The following is a 14,700-nucleotide window of genomic DNA, read 5'->3' as shown; positions in this document are numbered from 1 at the left end:
GCATTTAGCAGAATGTTGACATATCCATGTCTGTGAATTTTCAGATTACTGGAGTGAGAGTGACAAGGAAGAAGCAGATACTCCATCAACACCAAAACAGGATAGCCCTCCACCCCCATATGATACATACCCACGACCTCCCTCGGTAAGTTAGCAACAAGAACATTACTTATCACCAGAATCTTTGACCTGAAACATCCTTTTGTATGTTAAAAACATATGCAGTAGATTGCATATCAAACTTCAGGTTTCTCAGGGGAAAAGAAAACTGGGAGTCTAAAATCAATAAGCTAATTTTTTTAAGTATACAAAGAATATTTAACCAGGAAAAACAGTCACTACAGATTCCAGGCAGAATAAGTATGTCACCACTTTTATTAACAAAATATACTGTTTGTGTTAAGGTAGCCTTTGTGGAGATAATCAACAACAAAAACGTTTTCTTAGAAAAAGATATATAAAATGACCTTATTTATTCCACACTAATAAAGTTTATTCCTATGTCCTTTAGAATGAACTCATAAAAATTAATATTATAACTATATTGAAGATATTTTTGCATGTAGCTTTCTCAGCAGCCATGGGACCTGGTTTAATGTATATGTTCGTATGGCATGTCAGACAATTCTCTGTAAATTACTCTGTGTATAGACTGTACTTTGATCTTTTAATAGGATAAACAGCTGGTTTACTTGGGACTATCCCACTTTATGTCCCTTTCCCATCAGAATTACCAAGAGTGTCTCAGTAGTGTTCCAGTTTAGACAATAATATTCCATGGTCAGGCCGGGCATGGTAGCTCATGCCTCTAATCCCAGCACTTTGGGAGGCCAAGGCGGGTGGATCACCTGAGCTCAGGAGTTCGAGAGCAGCCTGGCCAACATGGTGAAACCCCGTCTCTACTAAAAATATAAAAATTAGGTGTGGTGGCGGGCGCCTGTAATCCCAGCTACTCAGGAGACTAAGGCACAAGAATCGCTTGAACTTGGGAGGTGGAAGTTGCAGTGATCTGAGATCACACCACTGCACTCCAGCCTGGGTGAAAGAGTGAGACTGTGTCTCAAAATAATAATAGTAATAATAATATTCCATGGTCACATTACCGTAAGAATCAATTCTGCCTATCTTGGGACTAAGTCTTCCACATAGGAAATAGAAGCTGGATTTAGGTGACAACAACAGCCAACCTAATTCCATCTCAGTACTACTCCAGGGGGATAATTCATATTTTCTCTCTTTTTCTAAAACATCAGGATCTGGATAATTTCTTTAAAATATCTATAAAAGAGGAAGAATAGGAAACAGCATCTTCACTGAACAGCTGCTTAAACATGGCAATTTGTGAATTTCAAGAAGAAAACTATTCATATTATTATTAACATGTGGGAAGGTAACTGACTGCCCACAGAGGATGCCAAGTAACTTCTCCTCCTTTACCAGGAGGGGTGGTATGCAGCTTCACCTCAGTCAGGCATGTCCTGGCTGCCACCTCAGCCCTGTTTGTGATGATCACATTTAACAAATCAGGCTCAGCCTGGGCTGGTGTGTTTGTTAGTCCCCAGAGCTAGAGTAAGGCTTGTGGCAGTAGAGGTGCCTGCAACTATTTTACAGTGTTCACTTGATGCCAGTCCTTTTTTGGTTATGTTTTGTGCTATAACATATAGTCCCAAACTTTAAATTCCAGGGATAAAACTATTCCATTTTTCTTTTATATTTATGTGCCCTGCAGCATCTATGCTCGAGGCTAATGGTAATCCCCAGCAAGGTATAATCTCATCCTGCCTAACATTTTTAACCCCATAGAAAGTAAGACCATCAGACAGCTTTTCTCTGGCACCCATAGGAGCAGACATTCTCCTATGAAGAAAAGGAAGGGTTCTGTTGCTTTATAGGCAACCTGTTCTCATATCCAAAAGACTCTCTCCTTGTCCCCAACCCCAAGCTACATGAAATCAGGAATATGAATCCAGGGACAATACTTCTTCAAGATCTCAAAATGTGTAGAGTTTTTAAACTTTGGAATTTTTGTAGTTGCTGAATTTTCTTATGTAAGCACTAACTCTTCTATTTTCATTGTTGTAAAATTATGCATTAATATGTCAGATTTTTCATGAGAGCTTGGTATAGCCGCATTTCAATACATCCATGTCTCTGTCTCTTAAAATGTAAGCTGGGGCCTAACTTTGAGATGTCTACAAACTTGCCTAGTCATTAACTTGACTACGTAAGAGTTCATCTACTTAAATATTACCTGGTGGAAACCAAATGTGTTCCTTGGAATAGAAGTGGTCTGTTATTTTGGTAGAGACTAATCAGGGGCTCCTTTCTACAGATGAGTTGCGCCAGTCCTTATGTGGAAGCAAAACATAGCCGACTTTCCTCCACGGAGACTTCTCAGTCTCAGTCTTCTCATGAGGAGTTTCGCCAGGAAGTAACTGGGAGCAGTGCAGTGTCTCCCATTCGCAAGACAGCCAGTCAGCGCCGCTCCTGGCAGGATTTAATTGAGACGCCACTGACAAGTTCAGGCTTACACTATCTTCAGACTCTGCCCCTGGAGGATTCTGTCTTCTCTGACTCTGCAGCCATCTCCCCAGAGCACAGACGGCAGTCTACCCTGCCAACTCAGAAATGCCACCTGCAGGATCACTATGGGCCGTACCCCTTAGCTGAGAGTGAGAGGATGCAAGTGCTAAATGGAAATGGGGGCAAGCCTCGAAGTTTTACTCTGCCTCGAGATAGCGGGTTCAACCATTGCTGTCTGAATGCTCCAGTTAGTGCCTGTGACCCACAGGATGACGTGCAACCCCCAGAGGTGGAGGAAGAGGAGGAGGAGGAGGAGGAGGAAGGGGAGGCAGCAGGGGAAAACATAGGAGAAAAAAGTAAGTATGTTTCTGGAGATTCTTAGCCTGTATACACAAAGTCCTAACCTTTTCAAACTTCTTATTTGAAGAAAATAGAATCTTGCTTCCCTTTTTTCTTAAAATAATAGTATTGCTGTATAGTAAGTTAGGTCTCCCTTGGTGACCTACTTTCAGAATTTCAGTAACTTGGGAAAACAAGATGAGTAATGAAGCTTATATCCCAAGATACCTACAGCTGGAGCAAATAATTTTTTTCTCCAACTAAGCCATTTGCCTTTTAAGGTTAATGGTGGGTTTTTTTCCTTCCTTCTGTTATCCACTTTATTCTCACTAGCATGCACCATCTCACTGGCCCACAGTGGTTGCCCCCTGAGTTGGGTTAAGAAACTATAAATGTTTCAAGCAGGTTGTTAGCAGAGCCTTGGTTGAACAAATGAATATACACACACACCCACTCACATCTATACATATACATATTTATCTTTCCTTTTTATTGTCAGAAGATTTAAAGGAAAAATCCAAAAGATAGTTTTTCCAAGGAGAGATTTGACATAACATTTCTTTCAACTCCAAATAGCTGAACTTGTTTCTAGAAACCAATTTTGCAAAAGCATCCATCTACTTTCTTGGTATGTATGTTGATTATAAAGCTCAATTTATGTGAATCAACTCTTAAAAGACAAGTCAATGAAGTAACCCTCTGTCTTGTTGACATTAAGAATATCTTTACTGGTTATTAAGTTCTTTATTCAACATGCCATACCAAGCCTCTGTTTATTACTAACGTGACACATCAGTCCAGAAACCCAGGCTGGTTTAAGGGAAAGGCTACAACTCAGTTATTTCAGTAAGAAAGAAAATCTAGGTTTGGCTATAAGTCCTGAACATAAAATGCCCAAAACAAAATATATAGAAGAAATAGTATAAAACTGTTCACATCTCTTTATTCAAAATGTAGTCTCGGTCAGTTAATGCAGATAACTTGAGCAAATGGTGATGAAATCACAGTTACTTGTTTGGTACCCCTAGGGCAATAGACTTCTCTTTTTAAAAGATGAAAGCAGAATGTAGCCCTCAGACCATTTTACAAATATATGGGACTTTGATTACAGGATATATTAGTGTAAGTTCTTCATCACAACTGGAAAAGTATCTCAAAGTGCACAGATTACCAACAGGTCAAGAGCCCCATGTCAGTGTTAAGCTTGGCTCATTTAAAATGATAGTCTCTTTGGAAATGATTGACAAGAAAATACAGTGGACCTCCCTTTATGGTATGGATCTTCATTGCACTATTTAATATTATCTACAAACAAAATATAAGAATTGCTTGTAATAAAATTCATATACTGGGGCAGTTTCCATGTGAAGTATATTTTAGCTGCAATCTCCATGAGAAACACTATAAAAGGTATGTTGTTAGTACAGGAAAAGTAATTACCATTCATTACTTGTCAAGCCCTTTCAACATTCACATCTATCAGAGTTTATGGAAGACTCTTATGGAAGAAATATTTAGGAGCCATGTTAGTCCTCTGCAGGAGTTCTGGCAAGCATAATAGTAATGTTTAATATTTTAAAGATTACTAAAATTAATAAATTATCTTCTAAAATTTAAAGATGAGTTAGAAACTTCATTTCAACTGTCATTCAGGTACTACACAACTGCTGTGACTAAGTATGTGAGGTTTATTTATTCTCTTAGAAACATATTGGAGAAAACACTTTATCTCAGCCATTTTAAGATAAACTGTGTTGAAATTAGGCACAGCCCTCTGAAATACAGAATTCTGTTCAGAAAACATTTCATCATTCCTACAGGTTAAGTCACTAATGTTGTCTTGTTTTGAGTAAGTTAGGCACTTAAGAGTTCATCCTGGTCATTGAATAAGGGAAGGCTAGAAAGAAGCAAGCGTGTCCTAAGACATGAAGGGAAAATATGGCACCATGCTTGCTCATTCTTCAGGTTTCCAGTAGTACACAAAGCACCTCTAGTTAGATAGCGTTCAATTTTTTCTTCTAGAGTCTCTTTTTTGTTGTTCAGTAGATTGCATTTTTTAGCCAAATAGATGCACTCCTAAGTTGGTTGGGTTTTTTCTTTACATTTCAGATGAGTTAAGTGGGTAGTTATTCAGTGCTTTCCATCTTTTTCAGTGGGCTCTCTGTAGAATAATTGTTATAAGACAGAACAGACCTAGTAAGTGTGTCAGTAAATTTGGTATTGTACTTTTTGTCTTTACAGTACAATATTGTGGAACGTTTCTTGCTATTTCAGTCAGATCTGCTTCACTGAAAGTGGCCTTGCACTATCTTTCAGGCCCCATTTCTTTCTGGGTATTTTTTCCATAAATCTTGCCACTTGATTTCTCCATGTACTTCAGACTGTTTGTAACAGAGTAGTGCATTCATGCTTTCCTGGAAGATGCTTATTATTCAATGAAATGTATGTTTGTTCTAATGATGGTTTTCTGCATTGCTATTTCTAATATTTAGGAGTAGGCAATTTGATGAACACCGTATTCAGGAAACATCAGCTTTAAAAACCAGTGTTTTCAAAAGAATCTTTAAGGTCTAGTTATGGGATGTCATGTTCATGGCTTCCCTGGATTGACCATTAGGAGTAAGTTCTCAGGCTGCTTGTTCAAATCAAGCTGTTTGGTGTTATGTCAGCGGGAACAAAGCTGTGGCCATTACATTAGCCTTAGCCTCCCGTACATGTCCTCCAACACAGAGCGCTCACTGTGCTGCAACCCAGTTCAGCAGGCAACCTGTGCTTGTAAAAATCAAAGTCCAATGGCAGTGTGTTACTAACTGTGCTGTTCCAGGCCAGCATTCAGTTTGACCTCTTAAAGTGAATTTGTAGTAATCAAGTACAGAACTTGATGACTACAAAATTATAAGTTTAATGTGTAGTTCCAAACATTTTTCTCAGTTTGCCAAGAAATTAAAAATAGGAAGTATCAGACACGTGGCCAAGAGAAATAATGGAAGAAAACATGAAAATATAGTCTGTCATATGCTTTAAGGGTGAAGAATTATGTCCTCTTTCTTATCATTCATATTTTATCTTACCTTGTATCACAATATATGTTATATAGTGCTTATGAGCTTACAGAGCAATCTAAGAAGCAAGATATACCTAAATCTATGCCTTAACTGTTTTTCATTTTCCTTATGGATATGGAATTTGGCCCTGCTTATAAGTATATTTAGCCTTCCTTAGAACAGACTTCAATCTGTGTTCTCATGGCTGAACTACCTTTTGCCTTATTTTGAAATTCAATTATTTAACTGAGTCATACTGTGATTTTCTTAGGCTGAACTCATTTTAGTCTGAAATGGATGATACTAAAAGTACACAGATGAGACCTGTCTTGTTTTCCTTTGACTGAAAAGTCAGCTTGCATATTAATTATCTTGACCCACTTCACTGACATTTGAGAAAAGACAAGTAATTTCCTGTTATCCCAATTAGCAGTTTCAAACCTTACTAGGTATGGACCTTATAAGACATCAGCTAAATTAAATTTTAAATTATGTCATTCTATGCAACTTTAAAGGAATATAAATTATGAAAGTATGGGACAAAATATGAAGATATATTTCATTCAGAAATAATCTGCCATAACATTAAAATGCGATTTTGGTTAATACAGCTTGAAGTCAGCTTAGAAAATCTCGCTTTCCTTTGCTGTATGTACTAGCCAATTCAGATGAGGATTTGAAAAACGTTATCCCTTAATCCTGCTGATTTTCCCCTAAGCAATTATAAGGGAACTCTCCTGGACACACATTCTTGGTGCCTTCATTTACTCAGTGAAGTCATAATGTCCTTTATCATTGTCTTCAAGATTACCTACCAGTATTCTCACTTAATTTACACATATATGTAGCTTGGTCTTAGAAATCTAAAGCAAAACCTAGGTCTTTTAAGGGGGAATAAAATCTATTACCTTGGAGCCACTGTACACATTAGATTATCAGGCTGAAATATTATTGACATTTTCAAAATGAGATCTGCTGAGAAATATATTTTAAGGTTATTTTTAAAAATCTAGACTGAGTTTGGTGGCTCATGCCTGTAATCCCAGCTTTGTCACTGTCCCACTTACAACTGGTATGATTGATCAAGTTATTTAACACCTCGAGACCTCAATGTCTTCATTTTCAAATCATATGGTAATAATACCCAGCTTTTGAGGTTGCGTGAGTATTCAATGAAGTGATGTCAGAAAGCACCTTAGATCCATATATGACACATTATAATTCTGTCCAGTAAATGTTATATAGATTTTATATAATTATATAGATTTTATATTTGTTTTATTTATAGATTTATAGAATTATATATATTTTATGTAGATTTGTATTAAGGCAAAGTGGGCAATTACAATACTTAAATAGTGAATTAGGCCTGGCAAACCTCATTAAGTAATGTTTACTACATGTCCTATCTTTGTTCAGTTCTAGCCATCAAGTCGAACCATATGACATGTTGCTTTTGTAGGTCAAAATGATGAAACATTAGCAATTTTGTATGTTTCAACCTAACATATTAGCTGTGTTCTGGGAGCTAAAATAGAAATGTTTCTCATTTCACGTTCTTATCACTCACTACTCCTTTCCTTTTTGACTTTGGACATTTGGGAACTCAAAAGAAACCTTGTATTCCAAATAGCAATACTTTTATCAGATATATTTACTGAAATATTTATTTATAGATCTTGTCATTTGGGTCTCATTTCAAATATTTTCCCCTCAGAGACCCTTTCCTGACAACCCAATCTGACCCAGATACCCGCCACCACCATTCATCCTCTTGTATGGTTACCCTGTTTTATATTTTTTCCAGCTTTATCACTATGGGTATAATATTAAATATTGTTCACAGATTTATTTTCCATCCCTACCCACCAGAATGTAAGCTTCTGAAGAGCGGGGATTTTATTCCTGTCTTATACACCTAGCACCTAAAACAGTATATGGCCCAAAGTAGCCCAGGCACTATTGAAAGCATGAATGAGTGAATGAATGAGTAATAGCTAACCCCTTTTGTTACTAACTTGCTTTCAATTTTATTATTTACAGAACTAAAGTTATTGCATCCAGCATATGACATAAAAGAAATCAAAACATTGCAGAATTCCTCATTTTTGGTATTTTGTGAAGGGAAAGCCAGGACTGCATGTGTTCAGCATACCCTCTTTATGCTGGAGACCACAAAGCTGGGATGCTGATAACTAGAATTACTGCTCTTCGCATTATGGCTCTTTTATGGTCACATTCTCTACTATTGAAACCATTTCCTCCTGTTTCACTGCCATTTCAAAGATGAAGGCCACAAGAATATGACATCTGAAATAACTAGTTCATTGTCATAAATCAGTTAGAAACCAGATCTTCCAACTTTCTTAGGCAGTTATTCTTCCCACCAAAATCCACTGCTTGTAGAAGGAAGGAAAACTCAAATCACTACCAGTGCTTGGCTAACATTCCTAGTCATCCATCACCTAGCTTCACCTTAATTAGTTTGTAAAAAGTGTTGAAACTGTAACTTGTACTTTGGCAAATAACCAATAGCCCTGCATCAGCGAGGAAAATAATCTCAAAAGTGTTAATAAGTAATGACATCAGATGTAAATGGCAAAAGAAGGAATTGTAGATGCTGTCAAGTCACAACAGCAGAATATTTGGCCAGAAGAGAATTAAAGCTCACACAAAACAATGTCAACCCCTCACTAGCATAGGTAAGACGTTATGATTTATGTTGTTTTTTGTTACCAAGAGAGATTATTAGATTCAGCCACACTGTTATCTGCTACTATTTTCACACATCAAAAAAAAAAAAGAAATCACTTCTCTTCAGCTCAATAATAGCATATTGTTCATTTCTCCATAGAGTACTTTCTAGCTTATTGTATGAGAACCTACAGCCTCTTTTTCCCTTGCTCACCCTTGTTAGAGTAGGCCGAAGGTCACAAATGCCTCATTTTTGTCCCTCAGCATACACAATTTACCTCCTGTGGTTGGCTACCAACTACCAGAAGATGATAGATTAAGATTTAATAGGATTGCACCATAAAACATACATTGGAGATTTTTTAACTACCCTATTTTTGTTGTGTAATTCCAAAGTAATAACTTGCTTATTGCAAAATAAATAGTACAATGATGAAAGTGCAAAGCCACTTTCTCTTTTCTTTACTCTCCAAAGTTACTGTCAAAGGTTAAGGTTTTAAAAATCAATTCTTGCATGAATTTATTTTCCTTATATATCTCTATCTTGTAACTCAATGTGAGTTAGGGATATGAAGGATGGTTTAGTTGATTATCCATTAGAGTTCCTGTAAAACTTTTTAGATATGGCATTAGTTTATAATGTAAGCAACCATCCTGTGAAATAACTTACATAGCACCTTAGAACCCAGCCCAGTCCCAAAATTTATTACTCTCGAAAATGTAGCAGTTGACCTTTTCAAAAACAATAGAAATGTGAGAAGAAAAAAATGGCATTGGCTGTACATGCACACTCATACACTGCCCCCCCAACACACCCCCTCATACACACCCCGACTCATATATCAGAAGTTCTCTTGCCTACTTGCCTAATGCCTTAATGCCTTATGAATTTTGCTCTGCTTTCTTTATGAAGATCTTCCAGTACTTTCAGTTTATACCAAAGCTCTGTGATGAAAAGAGCCAAGCCAGAGCCAGTTAGAAAAAATTAGCAAGTCTAGCCTCCAAAAGCCAGAAAGCAGAACTTGGATATGGGCTTCATAGCCACTGAGTCTGGTGACCAGTTTACCTACAGATTTTAGCTTCAAGTTATAAAACACTGAACCTTCTACTAAACAATCTCTTCTATTTCCATTGTTCTCACTAGTTCCATACTACTAGCCACTCAGATTTTCTTATGCCGTGCCATAGGTACATCTTGGCCTAATATTTGGTCTTAATAACACAACCTATTACACTCTAAACTTTTTCTTTTAATGGGAAAATGTTCCCACTACTATGTCATTCAATAAGGAAAAAGTGCCCATTATTATATTTTTAAGTGGAAAATTTGATCTTAAAAAATTAATAGTTAAACCTCATACTCGAGAACTTATAGCAGGTTCTTGTCTCAGGAATGACAATTTCGTATATTTTTGTTTTTACTACAAACACAAAATATGCCAATAAAATCAACGTTCTGGATTATTTTGCAGACATTTTAGAATACTTGAAAATAAGAGTTATAGTTGTGTAACTCACTGATTGACTTCAGAGCTTTTAGAACTACAAACTCTTTAATGTTCTTACTCAGATTTTCTAACATTTCAATATCTAGATTTAGCCAGCTAAAATGCAAACTAAATCTCTGTATTGTACATATGGTTTGCTGTATCAACATATAATCCAATTAGTTCCAAACATGCATTCATGCATTCAACATGCATTTATTGTTTATTTTTCTACACACAAGTTACCATGTTAAGAGCCTGTCTAGCTCTTACGTAAGTCTACTTACAACAGAAATGTGTAAATTATTTTTAAGAAATAAAAGATTTTTTTCTTTCTGATAACATGAAACACAGCAAGTAATTCCAAATATGCAACATCTTTGTTACCTTGTATCAGTAATTTTCCCTAGTAACCAGTTTATAATTTTATAAAACTTATTCGTTGAGAGATGGTGCAAGATATTTTATTTTTATGTTGTTACTTATCACTTATGCAAAATTTATAAGACTAGTTAAAATCAGATGAGATCACTTAAAGAGCTATTTCTGATTCAGCTTATTCCTTAAACATCATGGTTGAGGAATATGCATTCTGGTTACCCAGTTGTACTGATTAACACAAATCAGATGTCTAAAAATCAATGAACTGAACTTCATATTATACTGACCATAGATTAATTTTTTTTATAATTGAGAAAGCACTTCTTAATGTTATGCTATAATCATTGTAGAATTTGATTATCGGGAAAACCTATTAATATAGGGAATATTAGCAGAGCGTTAAATACAAAACATTATATTGTATTTTGAATGTCTATTTTAGGGAAATTTGAACCTTAAAATTTTAAATAGTTTTTCATTTCCTTCCACATTTGAAATCCCTAATCTTCCATGATTTTGAATCTGTTACTTTTACTGTGCTATTTCTCTTTTGATAAATCATCCGTAGAATGTAGTTACTTAATGCCTAAGATCTATTCACTTAAGACCTCTAAATTTTATTGGTCATTTTCATTATTTTTTTTAATTTTTGTTGTTGTGGCCCTTCCACTGCTCCGTGACTGAATTTAGAGTTTATTCTGTAACTTATGAAATGGACATTGTAAAGCATATACCTTGATATTCTTGGTGAGAGAAAATAGCCCATAACTTTGATGTCACTAGACTTAAACTGTACACATTTTTTTTCCTATCATCTCTACTGTTTTCTCCTGTTCCTTAACAATGCCAATACACAGGGTTTCACGTGCCTTTTCTTAAAAAAAAAAAAAAAAAAGAAAGAAAGAAAGAAAAGAAAACACACGGGGAGGAGGGACAGCTGGAATCAGTATATAATACATAAGCAAACTCTGACAATAAGCCCCACCCCTCACTTTGAATTCTGTTATCTTTTTAAAATCCTGTGTAGTTGCTGGGCTGCCTTCTCTTTATTTAGCATCTTGGGTTCTGAGATTCATGATGCACTTTTTTTAACTTGATTAGAAGGATTTTGCCTCAGCACTAGAGGTAGGCAAGATGTTTATCATTACAAAAATAATTCTGTAGAAATACTGAATAGTTTTGCTGAATAAGTAACTGAAAACGTGCCTTAACTTTGAATGCTTCTTTAAATTTGTAAGCATCTTTTTTTAATGTGTTACTGTCAGTGATATCTCTCTGGCAAATAGTACAGTACCTATTTTAAAATGTTTTATGTTAAGGAAATGGGTTCATTTAATAGATGAATTGTTTTTAATTGGGCTTGGCATGGAACATGAGTCATGCTGTATGTAAATATGCATATAGCCCTCTCACCATAGAACTTAGAGTTTTTGAGGCACTTATCTTCACTTTTTACCCAAAACAGAAGCTTTTGCATATTTTAAAAATTGTTATTGAGCCTCTGCTTGAATATTTTAGAGACTCAGGACTCCCGCCTCCAAAAGCAGGCATTTCATGTTGAAGAGCCTTACTTACATTACAGAGTTCTTCCTTGTATTGATACAAAAACAAACTTCTGCTAAACTTTCTACTCATTGTGGATCTTAAAATTGCAAATTAAAAAAATCCAGAGCAAGCATTTGAAAGCCTGTCATGTGGAAAGATGATAAGATAGTCTTTGAAGTTCCAGAGAACATAATAGATAAAGGGCACAAGGAGGCTGATTTTAGATTGATATGAAAAAAATCCAATTTTTGCAGGTTTATAACTGATCTTATAAGTTTAGTGGGCTCCTCATTACTCAGAGTGTTTAGGAAGAGGCTGAATAATCAGCTACCAGCCAGGAATTCCCAAGTTAGCTGGAAAGTTCAACCTGATGGTTTCTTCCAACTCTAAAGTTTTATAGTTCTCTTCAGCATAATGGTCTTGCCCTTTGCTCTCACCATATGCCTTGCACATTGTATATATCTCTGAAACTCTAAAATAGAATTGTGTTATCAAACATAATTTGTGTTGTCTCTTCTTGAGGTATCTTTATGCCTGTGACACATGAGTTCTAGATAACGCACCATCCTGGCTACCCTCATCTGGACTCCTTGTTTCTTTATAGAATCCCCATGCTAAGTGTATTGGAACTATTACAGTGATCTAGACACTATACTTTTGTTAACATGATTACATTAGCTTTAACGTGCTCACTGTTGGCTCATATAATGCTTTAATGTTATCAAGTGGTAAGCATTCCACTTACTTGATTTTTTAATCTAAGTGCAGCTATTTATATTTATTTCTGTTAAATTTTTAACTTCTCATGTTTCACCCAAAGTATTTGACTCTGTTACGAAGTTTGGAATCTCAGTTTTATCATATATGATATTACTCATTTGTCTTATCATTTAATAATCCTCCAAAATTCTAAGCACCCTTTCTATGTTTTTAACTGATTCATCAAGGAAAGGACATTTTTTAAGAAAACATTTTAAAGAAGAAAGGGCCAAGGACAGAGATTTACAGCATTAAATTTTAAACTTTATGCTTTAATTTTATTCAGTCATTCAAAGTCCTTATATGGATCCACCTAATACTAACATCATTCAGCCCATATTACAGTGTCTTTATTCATAAGGGTATCAGGCAAAATTTCATCTTATGTAAGACATGCTGCCCAGGGTTTTCCTCTTCCAACTTAGAGATACTGTCCCCAAAAGAAGTCATTTTAAAATGCTTCATTTTTTTATTAAATTCATGTTGGTTTGTCAAACAAAATTAAAAAATAAAATTGCACCCACTCATCATCTATTTTTAAAATTTTATATTTGTATCAGGTTTATCAATATGTTCATCGGAGAACTCATGCTTTTTTTGTTTGTTTGGATAAGAGGACTCTTAAGATTTAAGCATTAAGTCTCATGGAATGCTGACAGTAGCCTTAAGATAATTTCCAAAAAGTTTATTCACTTGCTAAGATTATAACCTTCTAGTTTAAAGGAACCACAGAGTGGTTCTTAGTAGTCCCTTGTCTCCAGAAGCATTTATGTTTTAATGCCCTAGTTTGAAGACTTTTTTTCTTGCAGGAAAAGCCTTAAATGTCATTGAAGCCATTATGGTTCTGCTTTTTGTCATTAATGTTTTCTTAATTTTTCTTTACAAAAGCTTTGTATCTTCAGTTTTTTTCATAAGCTTCAGCTGAACATTTGCCTTTGTGGTGCTTTTCTTACAAACAATTGGTATTATTTTCTACTTCTTCATTTCTTATAGCCTCTTATTCCATATTTTATAGAAATCCTCCTTAAACTAAAGCTTGTTCTAAAGAAGCTCCTTGTAACTACCTTGACTTCATCTGCATCCCCTTTCCCTCCCTCATTGGGACAGTTTACGCTTGTATTACTAGAATTTAATTTTTTAAAACTGCTGATCATTAAAACTTTCCATTTGTCTTTGTAAAGTTTTAAAATCATATCTTTAATAATCTAGGGTCCATATCCAGCTATATGTTCTTTCTCTTCACCACTAGAAGTAAAAAACAAAAACAAAAAAGCAAAATTACAGAATGTGTTTCTTTTAGTTCTCTTTGTGCCGTAAAAGTTCTTCCCTGTTGTTCAGCATTAGATCCCAAATAGGTTCCACATATTTCTTTGTATTTCTGAAACATGAAATCATCAGGGTTTAAATGCATGCAGTAATTACTTACAGGTATTGATCTCATTTTCAATGCATTAAATCCTATAATTAGTATATTGGTGGCTTCAGCAGAAAATATTGAAGTTCAGGTTATATTATTTTGTATTTTTTCATCTTCAGAAGATTTTATAGAAATCGATTCAACTTTTAGTCTACAAATAATAGGAAACATGACACTATAAAATTATGTGACTTCATTAGGACAATTTACAATATTTTTAAGCCTTTGTTCTTGCATGCCTCAATCAATACCAGAATATGTTTGTATAGAATATTGGAACCCTACAGACCTGGTTGGACTTTTACAGATCTAGAAAGAGTAAGAAAATGAGAGTACCAAAGATTTCTAATAGTTTGTTTTTGTTAGATCCAAGTCCTAACCCTGATCAGCCATATTCTTCAGTCAACTATTCAGTGGCTCCTAAGAATTATCATTTCTATACTATGCCCCAGTTTACATTCTTTATAAATAATAGCTTCAAATTACAGAAACAAGTTGCATTCAGACTTCT

The 14,700-nt window shown here is 35.2% G+C and overlaps 1 protein-coding gene across 4 annotated transcripts in view; it reads left to right on the top strand.

Moving 5' to 3' along the window:
* Positions 1-14,700, top strand: part of CNKSR2 (connector enhancer of kinase suppressor of Ras 2) — a 286,046-nt gene that overhangs the window by 242,596 nt on the left and 28,750 nt on the right. For all 4 annotated transcript variants that reach the window (XM_011988030.1, XM_011988029.1, XM_011988032.1 and 1 more), the window contains 2 exons: positions 45-145; positions 2,333-2,879. In XM_011988030.1, the coding sequence (XP_011843420.1) occupies positions 45-145; positions 2,333-2,879 (648 nt within the window). The remainder of the gene's footprint in view (positions 1-44; positions 146-2,332; positions 2,880-14,700) is intronic.

This window comes from Mandrillus leucophaeus, unplaced genomic scaffold, assembly GCF_000951045.1.
Source record: "Mandrillus leucophaeus isolate KB7577 unplaced genomic scaffold, Mleu.le_1.0 Scaffold321, whole genome shotgun sequence".
In the NCBI taxonomy this organism is placed as follows: domain Eukaryota; kingdom Metazoa; phylum Chordata; class Mammalia; order Primates; family Cercopithecidae; genus Mandrillus; species Mandrillus leucophaeus.
The sequence above is the reverse complement of the archived record's forward strand: the minus strand, read 5'-3'. Positions and strand labels throughout refer to the sequence as shown.